At 41.6% G+C, this 26,247-nt stretch overlaps 1 protein-coding gene across 14 annotated transcripts in view; it reads right to left on the reverse strand.

Moving 5' to 3' along the window:
* The window catches only part of ARHGAP10 (Rho GTPase activating protein 10), a 349,411-nt gene that overhangs the window by 23,767 nt on the left and 299,397 nt on the right, over positions 1-26,247 (reverse strand). For all 14 annotated transcript variants that reach the window (XR_014812815.1, XR_002346408.2, XR_014812818.1 and 11 more), the window contains one exon: positions 7,588-7,747. Coding sequence is in view for 11 of the 14 variants with exons in the window: in XM_084972711.1 (XP_084828837.1) it covers positions 7,588-7,747 (160 nt within the window). In the remaining 3 variants the exon portion in view is untranslated. The remainder of the gene's footprint in view (positions 1-7,587; positions 7,748-26,247) is intronic.

Raw genomic sequence — 26,247 nt, forward strand, 5'->3', positions numbered from 1 at the left:
ATATAAGGCCTCCAAGGTTTTAAAAAGCAAGATACGGACGCAAAGCCAGGCCTGTTTAACTCTAAAATCAGGGCTTTACATCTGTATTACAGTCCTCCAACTTACAGAAAACAGCATTTCAATACTGAGACACAGCCAAAGCAAAAGCAAAAGCGGACCAATGGAAAAGATTTTTTTTTTTTTTTTTTTAAGAGTCTTACGCAGTGGAGAAGCTACTACAAGAATCCAGCCGTGTGTCTTTATTTTGCAAAGTCAACTTTTCATTACGGGGCTTTTAAGTCATAGGAATGATCAACAATCTGGCTTGAAGATAAAACCACCACGTTTCAGAACCTATAGTTACAGCACAGCAGAGGAAGGTGTGAACTGGGCCGCACACAAATGCCAAGCACACGATACAAATACCAAAAATTCCCCAGCAAGACACAAGTTATGTGTGTGAGGACTCCAGGCAGTTGCTACGGTGTAATTTCTATACCAAGTGGGAGAGAAGATTCAAGAAAATACACGGGACAAAAGCTATAATGAAGGTGAACAGCCTGATGGTCCAAGGCCAAGTACATGGCCCTGAGTTCAGCTTCAAGAGCTTTCCCGGGTATCATGTTATTCATCAAAAGATTATGGATGCTGCTCCACTGCAAAATATCAAATTTCCAAGTCTGCCAGATCTCAGCCAAAGGTGTGGGAAGAATGTGCAGCAATTCAGATTCAAGTGTTTACTCCCCATAGATAATTATAAACCACGGCCACATGACTTAACACAGGGTCAGCGCTCCCTCTGCAAAACAAGGGCAGCGGCCAGCTGACGGATATAAGGCGACCATGTCCCATATGCAATGTAAAACAAGTCTAAGGGCACCACAGATCACAGGGGCGGGCAGATCAGGGCAAAACCCACCTCTGGCCCAGCCACGTGTCCTGAGGCACATCTCCTACCTTCTTTGGGCCTCCATTCCCCTATCTTTCAAAATGAATCTATCTCTACCCCACCCAGTCTGAGTGAGGATTAACATGAAATATTTATAAAACAGCCAAGTCTGGGGCCCCCGAGAGTCAGTGCTCCACAGTCTTTAATTCTGAGAGATGCAAGCAGGGAACTATTGTACTAAGCCTCCTCTGCAGCCTCTAACCACCAGCCACTGCAGACGCAAAAGCTCCTTCCTGCCCCTCTAAGTCCCTGGTCCCCCAGCAGGTCCGGAAGGGGCTAACCTCTAAGGAGAAGTGCTTCCTTACACTTGAGCCATCTGAGGCCTCAAGCTTTCTGAACCCATCAGGGACTTGGTGCTCACTTAGGGAAGGGAGAGAGTGCTGGCTTCCAACTCACTCCTCCCAGCACCCAAGCATCCATCCCCCCACAGAAAGACACTGGCTCTACTACAGACCTCGGCCAGGGGACCCACCACTTCCTGTGGTGCTCGCCTGGGAGTTCCCATTGTGGCTCTGTGGTAACAGACCCAACTAGTATCCATGAAGACGCAGGTTCGATCCCTGGCCTCACCTCAGTGGGTTAAGGATCCACTACTGCAGTGAGCTGTGGTGTAGGTCACAGACGCAGTTTGGATCCTGCATTGTTGTGGCTATGGTGGTGGCATAGGCCAGTAGCTACAGCTCCAATTCAACCCCTAGCCTGGGAATTTCCTTATAACATGGGTGCGGCCCTAAAAAGGAAAAAAAAAAGGGGGGGGCAAAAAAAAATGCTCCCCTTATTAGGCTACAATTTCCTGACTAGCCAATAATGATGCTGGAAATTCCTATAACAGGCAATTCACTTTTCTTAGGTTAAACAACACCCTCTCCTGATCTCTTTTTAAATTTGCAGTTTTTCTCCCCTTATTACAAAAGCCATATGTGCTTCTTTTAGTCAAGTTAGAAAAAAAAAAAAAAATCAGATGTGAGAAAAAAGAGAGAAAACTTTTAAAAAATAAACTCGCAGAGTTCCCACGTGGCACAGTGGGTTAAGACTCTGACTGCAGTGGCTCAGGTCGCTACAGAGGTATGAGTTCAATTCCCATCCTGGCGTGGTGGGTTAAAGGATCTGGCATTGCTTCAGCTACAGCTCAGATTCAATCCCTGGCCCGAGAATGTCCATATGCCTCAGGTGCAGCCATAAAATTAAAAAAAAAAAAAAAAAGATAAATTCCCTATTTTCTTTTGAAATAATCATCATAATAAGAGAGATAAAATTTTAAGACATCAACCTCTAGGGTGAGCTGCTGGCAGGGTTGGAAACAATGGATGGAGGCAGCCCCCCACAAAGGGGTGGAGGAGAGGGAAAAAGGAAAGAAACAGAGAGGAAGGGAAGAGGCGAAAAAAAAAAAGTTTGCCTATGACTGCTACCTTATAATTTCTAAGTGTGCACCAAATTTCACCAAAATCTGTTAAAATACTGTTTAAGATGATCATTTTTTCTGAACTTTAGACAAATCATTCATATGTTGTGGTAGATGAAAGGGGTGCTCTGGTAACCCCAGAAAAAATTCATCAACTCCCTGAAAAGCAAGCATGGAACCAACAGTCCAGCGATTTGAAATGCCAAGTAGCTGTCTATGGGAAACCTTTATTTGTTTGCCCAGTTTAAAGGAAGCAAGTTATTACATTGACAAGAATAAAAATGGGCCAGTGAGAGCATGCAAGTCTGTGCATGACATGTGCAGGCTCCCCACCCTGGGAGACACATGCTGTGATGACCTCAAGCAACTTGCCCCAGGTTTGGGAAGCCATGAATCTCTGCTCAGGGCAGCAACTAGAACAGATGTGTTAGGAATATCTCCACATTTGGGAGAAACCAAGCCATGCCTCTCACTGGGGCGGGGGGAGAAGGATCCACTGCCCTCCTGCCAGAAGGAGCATAGAGTTACACCGCAGGGTACCAACATCCCCAGCTACAAAGAGCTATTCTAGGATGCTGCCATCTTGAATGGAGGCATGGGCCATCAGGAGGTGCTCGTTTTCATCTGAAATCTGTCGAGCAACCAGAGAGCAATGTCTGATATTTCCTACAAGAGATTTTCTTTTGTGACAGGGAACCTAAAAGAATTACGTGTCAAGGACCTGCTCTATCATTTAAAATTGAAGAGCAAACTATTTTATTGGGGAAAAAAATGACTTTGGGAACATCTGAAATACCCTGACCTATGATGTAATGTCCTCCAAGGAGACGGAGCTCGCAGTTTCTCACTGGCAATGCAGTCAGTCACCCATCACCTTACCGAGTGTACAGGTAAGTAAAAGCTCCAGATTGACTGACTGCGGTGAATAATAGCCACAAGTCGTAAATATCAGCAGAAACCCAAGAAATTCAATTCTGCTGTATTGTTTTCTACCTGTCAGAGGCTACCGCTGTATTTATACACGGCCTGTATCAGAATATCAGCCGTGTAGGTCCTGGTACACTTGCTTTCTGGGGTCATGGCACTTCTGTACAACAGAGCTACCGGAGTCCATTGTGATCCACATACATTAGAGCTTCATTTTTCAGGACCTGAGATGAGGCAAATGTAAGTTTTGGACCTGAGTCACCACTCTGGATTAAAACCAGGCAGTGCCTCCTTTTTTAAGGTTCTGAGTAGGGGCTGAATGACCCCACAACAACAACTTTGATTTTATTAAAAGGTATCTTTATCAGATTTACTCAGATCCTACTACAATCAATACTGTACAGCTGGTCTGCAGAGATGATGAATTTAAGAAAAAAAAGAAAGAAAGAAATGAAAAGAAACATACACACAATGAAAACAAAATTTACAAATGCTAAGCAAATAAAATGCTATAAACAGAAAATGGTGAGTCTAATTTTGTGAAATTCCCAGAGGAAGCGTTTTTAATTTTCATATGGAAGAAAGAAGACAAAAACCAAGCCAAACATAGTTTGGCTAAGAGACATTCAATGATACACAGAAAGAAAATGGAATTTCCAAAGGGAAAGCATTTGTATAAATACATAATAATTAAAATGAGAAATAAAATATTTATTAATAACTATGTCACTATTACTCAAGAGTTCAAAGAGTATAAGACCCAATTCCTATCAAGAGTTTTATTGGCCTTTCTTGGTGGCCTAGTGGTTAAAGGACCCAGCACTGTCACTACGTGACGTGGGTTTCATCCTGGCCCAGGAACTTCTGTATGCCACAAGTGCAGCCAAAAAAAATCATGATCAATCTTGGAGTAAGATAAAGACTGCATAGTATAATGAACCTGACATTTGTGTGTTCCCCTGAAAAAATTTTGCAGGTTGAAACTCTCTACCCACTCCTATGGAGTGTTTGGGAGGAATTGGGATTAGATGAGTGGGATCCTCCTGAATGGTATTAGTGTCCTTCTAAAAGCCAGGAGAGAGCCAGCATCCTCTCTCTGCTCTCCATCACAAAAGGATACAGGAGAAGTGAGCCTGAGCTGTCTGCAAACCGGAAGCACCTCCCACCGGAAGCACCTCCCACCGGAAGCACCTCCCACTAGAAAGCACTTCCCACCGGATCCTAGCCATGCAGCCACCAGGTTCTTGGACTTCCAGCCTCCAAAACTGTGGGAAATGGGCTCCTGCTGTTCTTAAGTTGCTCTATCAAAGTATTTTTGTTATAGCAGCCCCAACTGAGTAAGACAGAGAGATAAGCAGGCAGGCAGATAGAGACACTGATGAAGATGCACACACATATGCTACTACCAAATAACAACAAAAGGTAACTGGCAACTCACACTAGAAGGGAAAGGTTTCCTAACATCAAACGGTGGACCCAGACAGAGAAAGGTATTATTCAGAATCCTCCAGAACCCTAGAATACCTGACAGTGAAAACTAAGTTAGACCCTGGAGACAGGTCAGTATTGTCTTATGCAAAAAAAGAAAGGGAGACATTTGAGGCAGAGGGAATGAAAGGGGCACACAAGGGCTGCCTGAGGCAGAAACTGCACACAATCCCAGGAAAAGGAAGGGGGAAAAGGAGGACACGCTCTCACTTCCCTCAGTCACACTCCTCAGTGAGGCTGTTTACCTCAGCACATGCAGAGAGCCATGGGGGAGGGACAGGAGTCCATAACATCGTGTGCCAATCACCATCCAGGAGGATGCAGAAAGGCACATTTTCAGCCCCACTCTCCCCCAATCCTAAGCATCCCTCTGGGGCAGGATCCAGCACCGTGGGCCTCACTGAGCTCAGGTTTGAGACACGGACTTAAGGAGAACTCTGCACTGGAATAGGCTTACACGGCAACCCTTTAAAAGATACACAGGAATCATTCTACAAACGTAAGAGAAATAGAGATGAGTTTTAGCCAATGTCCAGGAAAAAAAAAAAAAAAAAAAAAAAAAAGAACATATTCCAGGAGCAGCAAGTCTACCTACTAACAAAAATCCCCTTTCTACACTTGCTTCAACTCCTTATTTTGCCCCCTCCCCTTAGGGCCTCTCAAGGTTAGAATGCTTTCCACGACATTTAAAAATCTGTATGAATAGGAAGCTGGGGGATTCCACTCCTCGTTTGATTTATGACCAAAAATACCAAGTGCTTCATGTTTCGGCCGCAGACGTGCTATGAATTGGGCAGTGTCTGCATCCAGGCTCGGAATGTCACTTACCCTGCTCTCCACGGACTGTGACAGATGCTTACTGGCCAAAATAAGTAGAGATCTGGTTTGTGCTATTAAAAAACAAAACCCAAACTCCAAAACACGCAGAGAGACACACAACCAAATTCCACCCCTAGAGTGCCCAGGATTACAGATTCTGAATTCTAGTGCAACCGCTGTCATGGTTGCATGGAACCCTCCACTGAAAGAATATTTTTATTTTGAAAAAGAGCACAGCAAAAATGACAGGCGTGTTTGACTAATCTGTAATTTAAATCCACAACACAGAGTCTTCAGCATTTAAATATATGTATATGACAGTCTTGGAGAGGGAAAAAAAAAATCTCATCTGGAGAATGCGTAGTCATATTTTAAGTTGCACTTTGATTTTCCGTTCGATTTTTCCAAGTCGTCAGGTCACTCCCAAATTTCAGAATACCCCACTTCTCCCAGCCTCTTTTAATACTTAATAAGTTCATAATGATTTCATGTGAATCCAGCAGTAACTATAAAAAGCCAAGGAATGTGAGAACACTTTCCAATTCCATTTAAAGACCAAAGAATGCCCAGCTAGGGTCGAATGACATCATTATCTGTGACTGGTTTTAAACAACTTTGATCTTAAAAAAAAAAAAAAAAAATTAACATTAAAGACAGGAAACCCAAATATTCTCAAGGTGAATTATAAATGTCTTTTTGGATGTCATCTGATTGACTAACCAAGTAACGTCATGTAATTATTAGTGGAGTTTTTTTATTTTTCCCTTCTCCAAGCATTTTGTTTGAAAGCCCACACCACCACGAATCTGCATGTACTCCCCAGCTTCTGTAAGCATAGCAAGACAAACCCTCATGTCGTCAAACCAGGTCCATGGCATGTTGTTTCTACTGGTATTATTTGTCCTAATACACCTGAGCTGATCTGCACACGCCTGGCACTAAACCAAACTGAGAAGATAAAATCAAGTATTTCTTATTTCCTTTTAGGGCCGCACCTGCAGCACATGGAAGTTCCCAGGCTAGGGGTCGAATCAGAGCTGCAGCTGCCAGTCTATGCCACAGTCACAGCCACAGAATTCCAGCCTCATCTGCAACCTATACCAAATCCTTAACCCACCGAGCAAGGCCAGAGATGGAACCCTCATCCTCATGGACAATTATGTTGGGTTCTTAACCTGCTGCGCCACAATGGGAACTCCAAACATTAGGTATTTCATCCTGATTTCATTGTTAATTATGCAGAGTCCAATGGAGTAAATAGAGCAGGGTGCAACTAGACTAAAGCTCCGAAAATTCACATAACTAACTTATCTATCATCCTACAGAAAGTTTCAAAAGTCTCCTGATCATAATAGATGCATTCGCATCTCTCTGAGTTTGCCTAACTAGCAAGAAACCCTCCTGAACACAACAGGAGGAAATTTCCTTTGTACAACCCCAAACTGCCACACATTGAACTGAAAACAGATTTGAAATAGCACCTATCCATCCCTTCCATCCTGGGATGCTGTTCAAGAAAGGCCCTGTTTGATGGGCCCTGCTCCCTTTGGCAGCCCCACTGATTAGTGAGCAAAGGACCTCGGGCCTGCCAAGTAAACTCCCAATGAAGACCACCCCTCCCCCAGCACCAAACAGAAAAGAATGGCTACTTGAGTTCCTGTCGCGGCTCAGCAGTAACAGACCCAACTAGGATCCATGAGGATTCGGGTCTGATTCCTGGCCTTACTCAGTGGGTTAAGGATGTGGTGTTGCCGTGAGCTGTGGTGTAGGTCACAGATGTGGCTCGGATCCTGCATTGCTGTGGCTGGGGTGTAGGCTGGCAGCTGCAGCTCTGACTGGACCCCTAGCCTGGGAACTTCCATAGGCTGTGGGTGCGGCCCTAAAAAGACAAAAAAGGAAAGGAAAGGGAAGGGAAGGGAAGGGAAGGAAAGGAAAGGAAAGGAAAGGAAAGGAAAGGAAAGGAAAGGAAAGGAAAGGAAAAAGAGAAGAGAAGAGAAAACAAAACAAAACAACAGCTACTTACACAGTGGATGGCCAGTCCTCAAAGCTGCCCCCATCCGTGAGAAGGTGGTTTCTGTCTGGTCCAGGGGGCCCATGCGCAGCGGCAGCCGTGGAAGATGGGGAGGAAAGTGAGTCCAGGCTGCTGGGAGGGGTGTCCTCCTTAGGAAGCCTGGCATTGTCAACTAGGGAGGAGAAAAAGGCAACAACATTCAAACAAAGACTCAGAGGAGGAAAACAAACAAACAAACAAAAAAAAATTCCCCTCATAATGCCACAGCACCGTCTGAGTAGGCAATCAAATTACATCCAAAATTACCTTTACAATTCAGCCTCAGAGTATTTTAGTGTCTTACCTTTTTTTTTTTCCAGTGTCTTATCTTAAAGAATTTTGTTCTTGATTTTTGTTCATTTGTTTTTAACCAAAGATGCTCAAAATAAATCAGAGATGAAACACAGGGAGGAGTGTTTTCCCCACAAGAAAAAAGCAATAAGCAAAATCAGATCAACTGGGAGATGAAAGCCTTAATGGCAGCCTCAATGACTTCCTGATCTATAAAGGAGCGCAGTCATAAATCAGTGATCCCCTCAAAACAACCCAGAGCGATACACCCGCCCTGCTGGGTCCAGCCTCTCACTTTCTAGTCACATGATGGCTCTTTAAGCCACAGCCAGTCACCTCCCAGGACATAACAAATTAAACAACTTCAAAGAGACCCTGTCTTCTGAGCTGGTATCTTAGATTACAATTTAATAGCCCAATTTCTTAAATCTCAGACACAGAGATGCTTCCACTGCCCCGTGAACATGAGGGAGGACTTTCTACAAAGAACCAGGCCCTGCAGTGACTGCAGTTTCAACCAAAACTCAAAAGCTTTTCTTTAAAGGGTTATATGATTTATTCATTCAGAGAGGACCATGTGATGAAATACATCCTTTTTTTTTTTTTTTTTTTTTCTTTTTAGGGCTGCACCTGTGGCATATGGACGTTCCCAAGCTAGGGGTCGAATCAGAGCTGTAGCTGCCAGCCTACACCACAGCCACAGCAACATGGGATCTGAGCCTCGTCTGCAACCTACACCACAGCTCATGGCAATGCTGGATCCTTAACCCACTGAGCAAGGCCAGGGATCAAAGATGCATCTTCATGGATGCTAGTCAGGTTCATTAACTGCTGAGCCATGACGGGAACCCCTGAAATACATTTAGTATCATTTGTACACATTATGGGCCTGGGTGAAAAATGCAGAAGATGGAGAAGCGCTCAGAAGGGCAGGTGTTTCCCTCACGAGTCTCCTTGCTTTCATGTCACTCTCAACTAAATAGAGAATTACCCTGTGATCCAGCAACCCCACTCCTGGGCATACATTCAGAGAAAACTCTAATTTGAAAAGACACATGCATCTCAATGTTCGTACCAGCACTATTTACAATAGCCAAGACATGGAAGCAACCAAAATGCCCATCAATAGAGGAATGGATAGAGAAGATGTAGTGTGTGTGTGTGTGTGTGTGTGTGTGTGTGTGTGTGTGTGTGTGTGTGTGTGATGGAATATTACTCAGCCATAAAAAAGAATGAAATAGTGCCATGTGTAGCAACGTGATAGACCTAGAGATTATCATACTATGTGAAGTAAGTCAGACGAAGACAGATATCATATGATATCACTTTTATGTGGATTCTAATAAAAACAGATACAAAAGAACATTTAAAAAATAGAAACAAACACAGATTTCAAAACTAATCTTATGGTTATCAAAGGTGAAACAATTGGGGGAAAGGAAGAATTGGGAGGGTGGGAATAAAACACATAGTCTATAAAATAGATGATTAATGAGAACCTACTGTACAGCATAAGAAAATCTACTCAATAGTTTGTAATAACCTGTATGGGCAAAAAGACTGGATATATTTATACGTATGACTGATTCACTTTGCTGTACACCTAAAACTAGTACAACTCTACATCAATGATACTCCAAAAAAATTAATTAAAAAATACATTAAAAAATATTTTAAGACAAAGATACCTGAAATGTTGTTACAACCAGATACACCAGCTCATCAATATGGCTTCCAATCCTGTCCCCAAGCAACAGATACAACACAAACTGTCATCCAACACATTAAATCACATGCTACTAAGAGAATTTCTCTCTTCTTTCCTGCCAAATGCTGGCAATCTGGATCCTCTGGTGAAAAGAGGATTGGTAGGAGGGCAGAGGTTCATACAAACTGATCAAACGAAGCGATCCTTTACCCAGCTTTCCATAATGCACAAGATTTCCTTCCCTCTCACTGTTCAGGGAGCACCTTGTCTTCCTTGAGAATCATTGCATTGGGGGAAACACTAACATCAGGCACCTAGAAGTTAAATATTCTAAAACCTCAGGTCATCAAAAAGCAAAGGACTTCATATTAACTAGTAGGAAAATTATAGAGCTTGGAAAAAATTCTGTGTTTGACCATTTCTGGAATAAAGATTTAAAATCCCATGAAACCAGTTTGTACTTGAGAATTAAAGTCAGACACCCTCATCATTTTCCACCTTGCATTTCCTTGGAGTGGCACACAAGCCCTTTCCTTAGGTGCTACCTGTTAACAGGCATCTACAGACAGACACATTACCTGTGAGTAACAAGGCTGATCTGAGTACATGAACAAAAATAGTGCCTGAGGGCTTTTGCCATGAACAGACTCCAAGGTAAGAAACTCACTAGAATAGAACTACCATGATCTAGAAGAGAAAAGGACTTCTTCATTCCCCGCAGCCCAGCTCCCACCTTCTCCATATGCTCTTGCCAACTACTTTCTCTGTTCTCTCCTTTCTCTCAGCTGCAAGCAGGAGTCAAGTTTACACTGTACTGTCACCTAATGCTTTCAAGATCTGGTTTTTGTCCCCACCTACGCCAAGCATCTTTTGAGGGTGGAGACCATGTCTTATTACCATGGCAATCCTTAGAGAACACCATGTACTGCCAGGTGGATCGGGGGCTTCAGGGTATACTGACTGTGGACTCACTGCCACATAAAAGATCATGAAATTGAAAAGCCAATGCCTCTAGGAATTAAAGAGGAAAAAAAATCTACAAGCCTCCAAGTACTTTTTCTTTTCTTTCCTTCTTTCTTTCTTTCTTTTTTTTTTTTTTTTTTTAAGGGCTGCACCTACAGCATAGGGACGTTCACAGGCTAGGAGTTGAATCAGAGCTGCAGCTGCCAGCCTGTACCACAGCAACATCAAAGCCAGATCAGAGCCATTTCTGCAACCTACACTGCAGTTCACAGCCGCTGGATCCTTAACCTACTGAGCGGGGCCAGGAATTGAACCCACATCCTCATGGATACTAGTCGAGGTCATTACTACTGAGCCGCAACAAGAACTCAAGCAAGCCTCTAGGTATCGTTACAAAATCTACACACAGCTTCGCATCATCATCCTCTCTCCTTTAATGCTGCAAACATCTCTCATCCTGTTCTTTAATTGACTGAGGTTCCATTTATATAAAAGGTACACTGCAGATGCCAGTTTATAAAGGTGAGGAATCAGTCCCTAACCTGAAGGTGAAGGTACAGAAGACAATCAGGGGAGTTCCCGTTGTGGCGCAGTGGTTAACAAATCTGACTAGGAACCATGAGGTTGCGGGTTCGGTCCCTGCCCTTGCTCAGTGGGTTAACGATCCGGCGCTGCCGTGAGCTGTGGTGTAGGTTGCAGACGCGGCTCGGATCCTGCGTTGCTGTGGCTCTGGTGTAGGCCGGTGGCTACAGCTCCGATTCAACCCCTAGCCTGGGAACCTCCATATGCCGCAGGAGTGGCCCAAGAAATAGCAAAAAGACAAAAAAAAAAAAAAAAAATAGAAGACAATCAAGTAAAGACAGCACAGCAGAAGGTGGTAGGGTGTCGGGTTTAACATATGTCACTAAGGCTCTGGGTTTGTGCTACAGGCATTAGGAAGTTATTGCAGGGATTAAGCAAGGACGTGATATAGATTCAAGAGATTCAGGTATTAGATTAGAGTCACCCAGACTCTGAGAATGAAGGTAGGGTAAAAGAGGAACCCACCATGACCTTCAAGCTCTTAGGTAACAGGGTGGACTTAGAACTATTGATTGAAATAGGGAATAAAAACCAAGGAGCGAATTGGGTATGAGAGATAATCAGACCAGTTGCAGGCAATGTTGGGTTTGAGGGGTCGGTCAGTAAGAGATCCAGGCAACGTTCTTTGGAGGAGAGCTGGTTATACCCCTCACAGCCCAGAAGGGAGGTTTGGGACAGCTGTTGTGATAGGAGAGGTGTGTGGGCAGAGCTGAAGTCATGGCACTGGATGGAGAGCACAAAGGAATAGATATAGACATGGAAGGAAACCCTGGAGGAACTTTGATGTAAGGAGTAGGCTTCTCCTTATTGGTGGTGGTATGGTGATTATTGCTATTGTGGTAAACAGAGAGAAGTAGTCTCTTATAAGGATTTAGGATTCATTCCATCACCCAGACAGAGATTCTCATTAAAAATGGACCTAAAAAGTATTCAGGAAGTCATGCCTTTCATGCCTGCTATTGGATTTCACCACTGTGTCTGATTCCTTTCTGACCCTGAGCATGTGCACAACTGTTTAGTTTCCGTGACAGACTAACACAATCTTCGATGACCAGCAGAAAAATGAGCAGGAAGAGGGAACAAGAACTTGATACCTCTACCATAGATAATAACACTGAGGATGTTTGTCACCTATATTTTAACATACTGATCAGCTTTTACTCCAGTTAGTTGAACTTTCTTCTTCTGATCATGGCAAGTGATGTTCTCCTTTCATAGTCTGCTCTCGTCACTTAAACAGACTTGCTGCTGCACTGTCAAAGGGAATGAGGCTGGGAGTCGTATTCCCATTTCATTCATTTTTTCTTTGTCCTCCTCTCAAATACTTTTTGTTAAGAAGTCAGAGACAGGAGTTTCCTGGTGGCCTAGCTGGTTAAGAATCTGGTGTTGTCACTGCTGTGGCAAGGGTTCAATGCCTGACTAGGGAACTTCTACGTGCTCGGGGCACAGCCAAAAATAAGAAATCAGAGATAGTTCCCTCTGAGTTCCTTACTTGTGGTTTTCTACTTAGCTTAGAATGTTGGAGTATTTGCATGAAACGACAAAAGGTTTCTGTCATTCCTCAGAGAAGGGCTGTCATCATTGGTAAGGCTAGTCCATGTTCCCCTCCCCAAGGCTTATGAATTCACAGAAGAAAAAAAAAGGAAAAGAACACAAGTACAAGAAAAGAAGAAAGGAAGAAAAGCAAAAAAAAAAAAAGAGAGAGAGAGAGAAAAGAAAAGGTCACGTGCATTATCTGAACTTAATTCTAACAAACCCCACAGTTACGTCTTGGGTTAAATGGAAGGCAACAGCAGAAGTGGAAGACAAGAGCAGATTCCCTCTGCAGTTCCGCCACCAAAAATATACTTCTGGTCAGGTCAGAATAATCTTAGATGCTTCTAATTAGCAAAGAGCTAGTCTCCAGGGTCAAAGAAGGATCTACTGAGAACACAGTAACTGTACTAACAACTCAGTGACACTTTTACAATCATGGCCTGGTGAGAAATTTCCAGTCAAGACGGCAATGAAATTTTAAGGAGAAACCCACCCCTCCTCCTACATATGCCCAACCATGACAAAAAAAAAAAAAAAAAAAAAAATGAAATATTTTAATTTTTAAAATAAATTTAAGAATAGAACTGCACTTTAAAACTTATTTATCTCTGTGAAACAGAAGCAAAAAGGCAACAGTTTCAGAGGGAGCAGGAGCATAAACCAAAGGTCTGCTGGCTCCAGAACTCATCAAAACCGGCAGACATTTTAATCCTATGGTGTCCCTAGGTCAACAGACCAGGCAGGGGTCAGGAGTCGAACCAGGATCTCCATGGGGAATGAAGAGTTGGGAGATGCTCCCCCCCACTGAATGAAGGCCAAAAATCTATAACCATGTTCCCACTTGCCTGGGAAATGGATTTAACACACAGACCCCGGCCTTCCCAGGATGAGACTTATGTACAGAAGAAATAACAGCTGGTTCTGAACCAAAGCACCTGGTTCAACCTGGTGAACCTGGAGGAAGCAAGAGACAGAGAGGGAGGTAGAAAAAGGAAAGAAGGCAGAGAAGGAGCCTCCAAGTTGCATTAACCACACATACACACACAAAATCTTCTGTCACGATGGACTCACAACTTCTATGAACACAAAGAAAACGGAGATAGCAAACTCAACAGAAAGAAAATCCAGAGATTTAGATGTTTGTAATATGTAAAAGAGAGGTGAAATTACTAACATTCAGATCCCAGAAAAAGAAATACCTTGAGAGGATGAAATACTTAAAAGAGAGAGAGCAATTCCTCAAAAGTAAAGAATGTCAGAGTTCTAAGCTAAAGGCCTCAGAGTGCCAAACAGGGAAATAAAGAAAACACTGCAAATAAGACTGGTTATTGTGAAGTTTAAGAATATCACATACGAAGAAAAAAACAAAAAGCATCCTGACAGAAAGAGCAGGTCGTATTTTTTAAAAATGACTGAAAAGGACAGCAGAGTTCTCCACAGCAAAATTGAATTCAGAACTACATTGAAGTGAGATTTTTCAAGTATTGAAGGAGAAGAATTTTGAGCACAGAACTGTATATTCAAACTGCCAAAGTGCCATTCAAATGTGAGGGCATCATAAACATACCAGACATAAAAACACCCACGGTTTGCCACCTAGAGAACGAAAGTGATATCACTGCTAAAAAACAGACTTCAACTCTTTAAATAAAAGGAGCAGTATGAAATTTTTTATGCTGATTGTTATCTTCTAAAAACTCTACGACAAAAGAAAAGGGAATAAAATAACCAAAATGATCCAGAACCTAGAATCTAGAAAATACCAACATGGTAGGGATGGGTGGTCCAGAAAGGAGATGAGAGCCCATTAGTTATTTTTCTCATTAGGGACGGAGAGAGAAACACAGTTAAGTTGGATTAGTCAGTGGGTAAATGAGATTCTAAATCTCAAATTAAGGGCAACCTCCTTAGAAATAAAAACAGAATATATATTATTGGAAACAGCAGAAGAACATTTGCCTTTGTAAAGGGAAAGGAAAGAAAAATGACCAAAATTCACAATTAAATAAAAAGTACAAAGTGACAGAAATCCTAACATAATGGTAATTACAATATACGTAAGTGGACTAAACTCACCAATTAAAAGACAGTGATTCTCTAAACAAAGTTTCTAAATCCAATAATAAGTTGACTACAAGAAACTTGCTTAAGACAAAAAGGCGAAGAGAAATTGAAAGTAAAAAAAATAAAGCTATACCAGGCAAATATAAATCGAAATAAAAATAACTATCTTAATAAACTACACGAGAGGCAAAGAGGGTCATTTTATACTGAAAAAGAGACAAGATGATGGAACATGAAGAAAAGCACCTAATGATATAGCCTCTAGCAACATATATCACTGTAAGGAAAAACAGAAACGCCAACTGTTGTAATTGGAGATTTTAACACACTCCTCTCAGGCTATCAGGCAGGCCCCCCAAAAGTAGGGGAGATCTGTAATCAACAAGACAGAGCTACGTTATTTTACAACTCCCACCCCGATACATGTACTTTGCAATAAACAAAGGATAAATGTTCTTCAGGAACAAACAATGCTTTTGAAGGAATTTTTTTATTTTTATTTTTTTGGCTGTGGAGGGCAGTGGGATCTCAGGTCCCAAACCAGGGACTTCACCAGGGCAGCAGTGGTGAAAGCTGAGTCCTAAGGGTCTAGACCACCAAGTAACTAACTCCCATGAAGGAACTATTCTGAAGGATGAAATAATACATACTCTCTTCTCGTACCGAAATTACAAAGTATTCAGAAGTTGATAAACAAATGGATAGATTTTATAAGTTTGATATACTAGTAGATTAAATATGAAAATAAAATCAATAATGGAAATTAAGATTTATAACTCAATGATAAAAGACATTTCATATCAAAATTTGTGAAACATGGCACAACAATACCAGAGAACTCTATAGCTCTAAAACATCAGGAAACAAAGAAGATCCAGAACACTTTTGTTTGGTTTTTTTTTGGTGCCAAAAACTGGGATGGAACCAGAACATTTGTAATGCCTTATTTTTAGACTATACTTTGTTTTAATAAAATATATATAGCCTTTAAAATTCACAACGCCATATTTAAATAGATAGTTTTCCTAAATATGGGCAAAGGGTCATCATGACTATTTAAATATTCAAATTAAATTTAGTCAGGGAAGAACTCTCAAAAGTAGAATTTATGGAAATATATTTGATATCTTTTATATTTTCATGTACTCACTCCACAGGGATTACTTGTATACCACAACTAATGTACACAGGCTGGAGTTTCCGTCATGGCTCAGTGGTTAACGAAGCCGACTGGGAACCATGAGGTTGTGGGTTCGATCCCTGGCCTTCCTCAGTGGGTTAAGGATCTGGCATTGCTGTGGCTGTGGTGTAGGCTGGCAGCTACAGCTCCGATTGGACCCCTAGCCTGGGAACCTCCACATGCCACGGGAATGGCCCAAGAAATGGCAAAAAGACAAAAAATAATAATAATAATAATAATGTACACAGGCTATTCTATAAAGTAAAAAGTTAATCTTAACTATTATTTTTATTATTTATTAGAATGTAGGACTTTCTGGGGGGAAAAAATCTTCAAAACCACAGTAGAAATCAATGAGAAAATATGGTTTGCCATATAAAAAACTCACTACCTAAGTACAGAGAACTAAATCTCAAGGCTAAACATGATCTATTTTACTTTTGTGGGTGGCTTCAACCACAACTAAGTGGACGACTCTTTCTTTCCCCAGCAGGGGACTAACGAAGCTGCTGTGGTGACAACTCCTGACCCCAGCCCCCCCCCTGCCCCGTGCCTGGATTCACTCTCTTGTCGTTTTGCATTATAATTATCCTGCTATCGTTCCGCATTTTCTATGTTTTAAACTGGGCTGCCCCAAAACAACCAGTAATGTCTTGCTTAGAGTATTTCAGCGCCTTCTTGGCCCATTTGGTGTGTCTGCTCTAAGGATGCTGTACCCAGGAAAGACTGGAGCGCCAAAAACTTGGGCTTAAGGTCTGAAGCTGAGGAGGAGAAAGGAGATGAGAAAGGCTCTCCTCAAGGAAAAAAAACACCTTGTCTGGGTGCAAGTCACAGTAGCAGACAGACCAACAGCTGTGGGAATGAGACTGAGGAGGAAAGGCCGAAACGGGGAGGGGATTATGAAATGCTGCAGAAGGAGGAGAGTTTTGTTTGTTTTGCTGACTTACATAAGCCCGTTCAAAATACAACCTTTGAACTAAGCAGAAAATAGCCATGCTGCCCTAGTTTCCATCATGTGGCAGATATTATGACATCAATAAAATCTCCTTCCAGCCATAGTGGTCTTTGCTCCTCGTGTCACCCAGGACATAGCCTGTACTGAAAAGGAGAGGGGCACCCACTGTCTACAACAGGACTCCCAAACTCATCTCATCAGCACCCTGACATCACTGCTACTCTGCTAAATTAAAGTCTGGGTTGCTATATTTTATCATGTCCAAAAAGCTAATTTCTGATACTGCACCAACTAGTCTAAATCTGAATAAACCAAAACTTGTTTTCCCTTTCCCCTGCTCAATATTCTGTTGGATTTGATATTGTAAATAAAATCTAATGCTGAACAACAAATATGGAAGTGACCTCTATAAATAAAGCCAAATTTGTCTAGGAGCTGGTAAGGAGTTTCAGATATATGAAAGAGTACAAAGAAAATATTTCCCCACCAATGTTCATAAGGCCAACAAGAGAGATGGGATGGGGGCCAACAGTGGCATTTAAAGGCGGATAGAGATCAAAGGATACAGCTACCGTTCATTTTTTTTTATGAGCTATAATTTTAAAATTTATTTTTATTAAAGTACAGTTAATTTACAATGTTGTGCCAATTTCTGCTGTACAGCATAGTGACCCAGTCATATATACACACACACACACACACACACATTCTCTTTCTCATATTATCATCCATCATGTTCTATCTCAAAAGATTGGATATTGTTCCCTGTGCTATATAGTAGGACCTCATTGCTCATCCCTTCTAAATGTAAACACAGAGTTTGCATCTACTAACCCCAAACTCCCAGTCCATCTAACTCCTTCCCCCCTCCCCCTTGGCAACCACAAGTGTGTTCTCTATGTCTATGAGTCTGTTTCTGTTCCGTAGATAGATTCATTTGTGCCATATTTTAGATTGCATGTACAAGTGATATCATGTTATTTTTCTTTCTCTGATTTACTTCACTTAGTATGATAATCTCTAGTTGCATCCATGTTGCTGCAAATGGCATTATTCTGTTCATTCTCTAATGATCTCGTTCACAGGAAGAGTAGCATGCACTAAGCAGTGCCAGTCTCTGAAATGCAGTTAATAGAGGTCAAAGTAGACTATTTAACTCCTGAGAAATGAGACAGTGTCATACTGGATCAGAACATTAACCCATGTAGGATCGAATTCTACTTTGAACAAGACACTTGGGAACACTCAAGTCATCCACAGCCTCACTCTTCCTACTTAAGTCTCATAAGTACATCATGATGTCTCCTTGCTTTCAAATTACTGGGTGAAATTACTGTAGACAAGGAAACATTCTAGGGTTTCAGCTCTGAGTAAAGGAGCATGACTTGTACAGCAGCTTATCACTCATTACTGCTCCAGAGGGAAGATTACAGTTTTGTCTGATATTTTGTTTATGCATCTGGTCCTTAGTGTTAAGCATCCCCATAGTTACTGACTTGCAGATACTGGGGTGACCAGATATTTGCATTTATTGCAAGAGGGAAATGGAAAAAGGCCACTCTCTAACAAAATAGGGCAGCCTGTCTTGCCTGGCTGGGTTATCTAAGACTGGTTTTATCCAAGTAGCCCCTCCTTGGCTTCTGAAGAAAAGCGAACAGGCATGTTTTTTCACAGCCTACTCAGATACTCGGCCAGAACCTCATGGAGTTCCATGAGCTTCGCCACTAGAAGCTGCAGTATACTCCTGGATGACTAGTGCATGGTCTGTGAGCAAGAGAAAAATTAAAATTGATAGAGTTTTCAGGCCAGATATTTATTCTTATCCTTCTCAAAACAGAGGCCAGAAGAGTTACATCATTTTATCTTTTACATGGGTTTTCATTAACTGGAAAAGTGTAAATACACACACTCACACAATTCCTTTCTTAACTGGATTAGAATAATAGACAGGTGAGGAAACTCAAAGTGTAACTTGAAAATTTGCTACTGTTATATGGGTCTTTCTTAAAAAATAAAAAAAATAAATAAATAAAAAATCCCACCATGCCATTCAAAGGGAATTCTTCTTTGCTGCCCATAGAGTGGTAGGTGGTAAACAATTACTATGAGAAAACAGTTTAGATTCTTTGATCAGAAAATCTTCCCTAAAACTTACATTAGGGAAAAAAGGGAAGAGATATAAGAAATTAACTCTGCCAACTGCCCATTAAGGAGAGAACTCGAATTGTGTTTCTCCGCAGTAGGAGGTGCACCGAGGAGACAGGTTATAATTGCCAAGTGGAAGGAAAGGTTTCCAAAGTCCCACTTACCCCAATTCTCAGCTCCGCTGCAAGTTAAAGCAACGTCACGCTGGGTAGGGGCTCCGTGTTCCAGCTCCTCTCATTTCATTTGGCCTCATCAAACAAGACAAACCATGGTGGGAACCATAAGAAAGCTAAATAACATGCAGATTAATGACAATGAGTAGCTAGATAAGAGTCATTCCCCTTGGTAATATAATGTCTCTGAGGCCATGCCTGGGAAAGGAAAATGTGATTCACAGTGGAAGGACCTCTCGCCCCCAATCGAAAAAGTCCAAAAACCAAAAGTACATACAGACATGTTTCCCCACCCCCCCCCCAAAAAAAAACTGAGTAAGGGGAAAAAAGTCAACTCCTGAACTATAAATTAAACTATCACATCAAGGCATGAAAAGATGTAATGAAATTGCCATACTATGATAAAGCACATTTGATTTTCTATTGTCTGAAGATACAAAAGAATTAAGCATGCTGCTTGCTCGAAAAGCTAACTGAATGGCTAAGATATCCCCAAAGCCTAAGCTAGGAAAAGCTCATGAGGGAATCAGCTGTGTCCTCATCACATGACATAAAACACAGACCCCATTATCACGTTATAGCAGCAGCTAATAGGCATTAGGTTACAACTCCAGGAACCACCTTGGCTACTTTCAAAGGTCAATGGAAGTCTGTAGCAATTCAATTATAAAATGAATAAGACCAGTTCAGTGGCAATGTCAATAGAAGTCAAGGCAAATTGCTTTACTCTGTAAAGCAGAGAGCATTTTTACATCATAATCACAGTCCTGAAGCATTATTTACACACTAGGATTTCTGCCTATATAAACAAACAAAAAAATTATGACAACCATGTACTACTCTCCTTAGGAACCAAAAAGTAATCAGATACTGAATCAAGCTGTCTTCCATAAACTTCTGAGAAAGGCTGACACTATGACAGCTCAGGAAATTTAGAGCAAAGTGCCCAGAACGCATTCCAGTCCAGCTGAGTGCAGGAGGGAGGGCTGCTGCCCTCCTCGCTATTACCCTGCCCTCCCCTCTCCCATTCTTTTCACCTAAACAATGTAAATTATCATCCATTGCCAGATTAAGACTCTAGCTAGCAGACGAAAGTCTCCTTATTAAGCTAGACGAAAATACCAAAAAAAAAAAAAAAAGGGACGAATTCACATTTTCTTTCGAAGCATACCACATATAGGAAAGTATATCTGAAGCCGTCTGTTCTACACATCGGGCCCTCAAGAAAATATAAGCTAAAATCCTTGAGTATTTACTAAGCATTGGGTGGTTTACAGCCATTAACTCATTTGTTCTTGACAAAAGCCATATGGAAGTTTAATGGCTCAAATTCACGTGGCTTAGAGGAGACTTTGCCTAGCTTAAAAGACGAGTAAGAAAAAGACAAGGATTTTAAATTTGGGTTAGTTTAAAAGCAAACTTAATTACAGTAATTCTACTGTTCAATAAAACTCTTTGCCATCTAAGTATTTCCGGTGATAGTGATCCCCAAAACTGCTGGGACAACGTGACTCTGAGAGCCCCCAGGGAGAAGGTAAAAACTACATTAAATCTAATAGGAAAACACGAGGCATTAAGAACTCCCCATTCTCAATGTGGGGCCAGTGAAATTTCTCCAGGTCAATTCATATGCTTCATATGCTTTTCCTCCTAAGGCTCTGCTTCATTCTTTACTTCAAAATCGTCAGCTTACGCCCAACACACCAAATAGTAAGCAGCTTGCATGACTGTTAGGCCGAAACTTTTGTAACTTAAATACACATATGTGCAGGTGTATTTATATGTGTATATATGAACATGTGTGGATAACAAGTAATACACTACAAGAAAAAGCAAGAAATACAGACAAGTATGAAGAAATACAGTAAGTATAAAGAAGAAAATCATAAGTATAAAGAAGAAAATCATCGGACTTTTAGCTCCTAAGGATAAGTATTGTCATAACTGATTAATATTCTTCTAGATTTATTTCTATGCTTATGTATTTATTTACACAGCTTTTCCCTGCGAAGTGAGGTTAACTCTGAAATTCTGCTTTATAATTTGTTTTATTCATTCAAAAGCACACCATGTGTATGATTTCTGTGGACTCATTTTTGTGTCTGTTGGAAGGCTGGAAGCCTGTGTGTGGTTATTGAGGACCTTACAGTCTGTGTTTAGCTGTAAAACACAAGGCCTTTAGGAGTATGCCCACATGACACAACACACAGAATACTATACGGCACTGAAAAGGGGAGAAGCAGGTCTCTGTACTGACATGAAAACAACACTGTTTTGTTTTTTTTTTTAATGGCCACACCCATGACATATGGAAGTTCCCAGGCCAGGGAGTTCATCAAAGCCACAGCTGCGACCTACAGCACAGCTGCAGCAACACCTGATCCTTTAACCCACTATTCCCGGTCAGGGATCAAACCCACACCTCTGCATCGATCTGAGCCACCACAGTCAGATTCTTAACCCATTGCACCACATTGGGAACTCCTGTGCAGTTTTTTTAATATGATACACAACTAGCTTTTGCGTGCACAGGGGGTAAATAAAGACCTAAAGACCTAAAGTCCTATGTGCTTATACATACATGAAGAAATCTGGAAGGAAAAATGAGAAACTACAGGTTGAACCACGTGAAATGGCTGCTATTCAATCATTTTTAAGGTACACAAAGAGCAGATTCACTGTATGACCCTACTAGCAACAGTGGTTAGCAATCCTATTTGGAATTTCAACTCTGAAAGGATTTAAGAAATTACAGGTCGAAAACGACCTGAAATTCCTGTTGCTTTCCTCTTTCTGAAGCATTAAATGAAAAAACATTTGAAATTGCCAACACCAGATAACTTTGGAACTAAGAACGGCACTTTTATATGACTCGACCTATTACTGTCAGTGGTTACCGATCTGGTTTGCAGGTGCAGTATGGGGAGCAAGAACCAAGTTGATGGGGTTGAATGGAGACTTTTCATCCTGTATCATTTCATACTTTTTCAAACCAAGGAACATATTGCCTTTTTTTAAGGTTTTTTTTTAAATTAAAGAAAGAAAGAGAGAAAAGAAACAGCACAAGTCTAATATTCAAGCAGCAGCAAATTCTTGATTGTATTCAGTTTACACATTTCTAACAACTTCTCAAACCCTCAGGGACCTGAGATGTTCTGCATCACATAAGCCCAGTTATTGGCCCAATTAAGTAAATGGTTGCACAAACCAGGATAAAATAAATATAACACTGAAATAAAATGACTGTTTGCTCTTCCTCTTGCCCAGGAAAATAAGCATTCCCCTCTTTCTCATGGAGGGTCCATTTTTGTTACAATGTATTCTGCCCTGGGTTTAAAACCCTCTTCATCTCTGGCTTTCTTCTTCATCAAAATCATAACTCTTGATTCCCTTATAAAAAAATTAAATTAAAAAAAAAAAAAACTAGTAGTTCCACTAGTGACTCAGCGGTTAATGAACACAACTAGGATCCATGAGGATGTGGGTTTGATCCCCGGCTTCGCTCAGTGAGTTAAGGATCTGGCGTTGCCGTGAGCTGTGGTGTAGGTCGCAGCAACGGCTTGGATCCTATGTTGCTGTGGCTGTAGTGTAGGCTGGTGGCTGTAGTGTAGGCTGACAGCTGCAGCTTCGATTCGACCCCTAGACTGGGAACTTCCTACATGCCGTGGGTGCAGCCCTAAAAAGAAAAGGAAAAAAAAAAAAACAAAAACAACACTAGCTACCCTTTTTGATGAAAAACCTTGATGAAAAATCTAAGAATCATTCTCAAAATTAAAAAAAAAAATAAATCAAAATATTGATTGAAAGGCACACAATATCTCTAAAAAGACTGTCCATGGAAAACTCCAGAGACGAGACCATTTGCTGAGGCACTTGGGTTTGCACTTGAGCAAAACAGTAAGGAGCCTGGACTCTGGGATCAGACTGGTCAATCATGGCTTTGTCACTGCCAACTGGGAGACCCAGGTGAGCTACTGACCTTCTCTGAGCCTCAGCTTCCCGAACTAAAAAACATGGTAATAATCCTACCTACAGGATTATTACCTAAGTTCAAGAAATATTGCTAAAAACAGTAGCTGTCACATAATATAGTATATGTAATTGTACACTATTATTACCCTCCAAACTCTGCATCCTATTATCACATTAATTATTTAAAAAATTGAGAAAAAGAGTACATTTTTAAAATAACTAAGATATGGATCAAAGATTTACAGAATCACAGTTTCAGAGTTCCCTGGTGGCTCAGTTGGTTAAGGATCCAGCATTGCTGCAGCTGTGCCTCAGGCTACTGCTGTGGCTCAGGGTCAATCCCTGGCCCAGGAACTTATGCATAGTGTAGATGTGGCCAAAAAGTAAAGCGTCACTATTTCTTTTCTTTCTTTTTTTTTTTTTTTTTAAGGGCTGTGGCATATGGAAGTTCCCAGGCTAGGGGTCAAATCGGAGCTACAGCCACTGGCTTACGCCACAGCCACAGCAAAGCCAGATCCGAGCTGCGTCTGCCACTACACCACAGCACATGACAATTCCATATCCTTTAAGCCTCTGAGCAAGGCCAGGGATCAAACATGAGTCCTCATGGATACTTGTTGGGCTCATTACCACTGAGCCACAACAGGAACTCCAAGAGTCACTATTTCTATTCTGACCCAAAGAGAAAAATAAAACCATGACCATAATCACACTGCAAGCAAGTTCAAAAACTCATGTTGCTGAGTTCAAAGAACAAATATTAGTACATGCAAAATGTCAGCCATGTAATTCATTGTAACAGGCTTGAAGATTTTTTTTCTCCCATGCAAGGGGGACATTGGACTCCTTCTAAACACTGCTCAGAAGACACACAAGAATGCCATGGGGGAATTTTTGTTGTGGCTCAGCAGTAACAAACCCAAATAGTATCCATGAGCATGGCAGGTTCAATCCCTGGCATCGCTTAGTGGGTTAAGGATCTAGTCTTGCCATGAGCTGTGGTGTAGGCCAGCACCTACAGTTCTGATTTGAGCCTTACCTGGCCTGGGAACTTTCACATGCTGCAGGTGCAGCCCTAAAAAAAGGCCAAAAAAAAAAAAAAAATGCCATGGGAAGCAGAATGAGCCTTTAGAAGGAGCCAGGCTGCCAAGTTGCGACCCAGAGTTCATCAAAGGCCAGGAAAGACAGCTGGTTACAGGAGTGGTGGCCACAGCTGACATCATCTCTTTTTCCTTAACAGCTGGTAGGGATTCAATGAGTAAAAACAAACTGGCGGCAGGTTTGTTTGGTTACAGGAATTGTAGGCAACAAACACCCTTATCTCTCGGTAATTTGTCTTGTGGTCCTAAGAGTTTTCTGAGTAATAGAATTAGATTGGAATTGGCCACCCTGAGATAACACTTTCTCCTTAAGACTTCTGCTCATCTTCCTGGCTACCCAACGAAACACTTCAAATCAGTCACTCTTGACAGCCTCAAAAATTCTTTCTCTTTCAGGATAAACAATACTTTGGTTGGTTTGAAAAGATGTTTCTTAGACAGCCCGACTACCTCCTACGCTGTAAGAGTTTCAAAGAGGGCTATAAAGAGAGTGACAGCTGCTTGAATTCAGAACTGGAAATTAAAATAAAAGCTATTAGAAGTGAAGAAAAAATCCACACCACAGGGAGACAAGCTTTAAAGGATTTTTCTCTCTTCTATAAATTCTAGTTACCTGCCATGAACTTATTTGCACCACAGAAGCAGCTATGCATTTTTTTTTAAGGCATTAAATAAGCTTTTTCTTTCCCCCTCCAGAGAAAGGGGGAGTGTTCGTCCCACACAGAAGCATAGTTAAGATTACAGAGGAAGTCACATAAGAAGTTGCCTTGTGCTTTGTCACTAACACGAGCGGGGCTGAGCTTCGGGAAGGCTTCCGGGGAGACGCCAGTGCAGGGGAGGCAGCGTGCACAACTTATGGGCAAACCGCAACTCAGTCACAGCCTTGACATTTCTGGCTGCCTTTTCCAACCCATTGATCTCATCATTGTAAAAGCGAGTTAAGAAATCATCTGTCTACATGGACTGTCACTGACTCAAGCCTGGTCCAAGATTTAACTTCACAACACAGTAATTCCATGTCAAGGAATCATGACTTTGCTCTGGGGAGGTGGCAAGAGGCCCCATCTCTCAGAAATTTATTATCCAGAGTCCACCCATGAAGGGTCATACAGAAAAAAAAAAAAAGACAAGAATCAAGAGAACATTGCCAAGCATAAGACAAACATTGGTTTGTGGCCGGTTACTTCTAATTCTGTGCAATCTGATCAGATATGTTTATAAGGAAATGTCAGTAGCTCGAGAAGGTCCATCAATGGTGGCTTTACAGTGGTTCTTCTCATATCTGAGTGTCCTGACACAATTTTAGGGAGGACAGGGGAGTAACAATTCACTTACAACAGCATGTTTTCATGAAGGTGATTTCTAAAGATACCCGCAGGGAAGTGAGAGGAGAGAGTGCATCACTGCCATGACTGCCCGCTCTCCATCCTTGACTTTTACTGAAATAATTACCTTTGAGTATGGCGAGTGCCACCCATGTGTTACATGAGTCTGTGAAGTAAAGCAGGAAAAAACAGAACTCTACACTGTTCATACTGATTAGATTATTCTGTCTCTAAGACGACATTCATCGTTACATAATATTTCTTTGTCCATAGGCTTTCTACAGACACTGTTTATGTCAAACCTATTTTCTAAAATACTTATATACAAAAATAGGGACTGAAAAAAAAATGTAATGAAGACACTAACAAAGTAAAACCCTTTTTAAAGATGGTCTAAATATTTATTTATTTAATTTGCTTTTTATGGCTTCACCCTCAGGCATATGGAAGGTCCCGAGCTAGGGGTCGAATCGGAGCTGCAGCTGCCTGCCTATGCCTACAACCACAGGAACACAGGACCTGAGCCGCATCTGCAACCTACACACCATAGCTCACGGCAACATCAGATCTCTGACCCACTGGGTGAGGCCCGGGATTGAACGCATGTCCTTACGGAGCCTAGTCAGGTTCATTAACCGC

The sequence above is a fragment of the Sus scrofa genome, chromosome 8 (assembly GCF_054392235.1).
Source record: "Sus scrofa isolate SSC_HxYL_T2T_F1_AM1 chromosome 8, Sscrofa_HxYL_maternal_Yorkshire_Landrace_v2.0, whole genome shotgun sequence".
Classification (NCBI taxonomy): Eukaryota; Metazoa; Chordata; class Mammalia; order Artiodactyla; family Suidae; genus Sus; species Sus scrofa.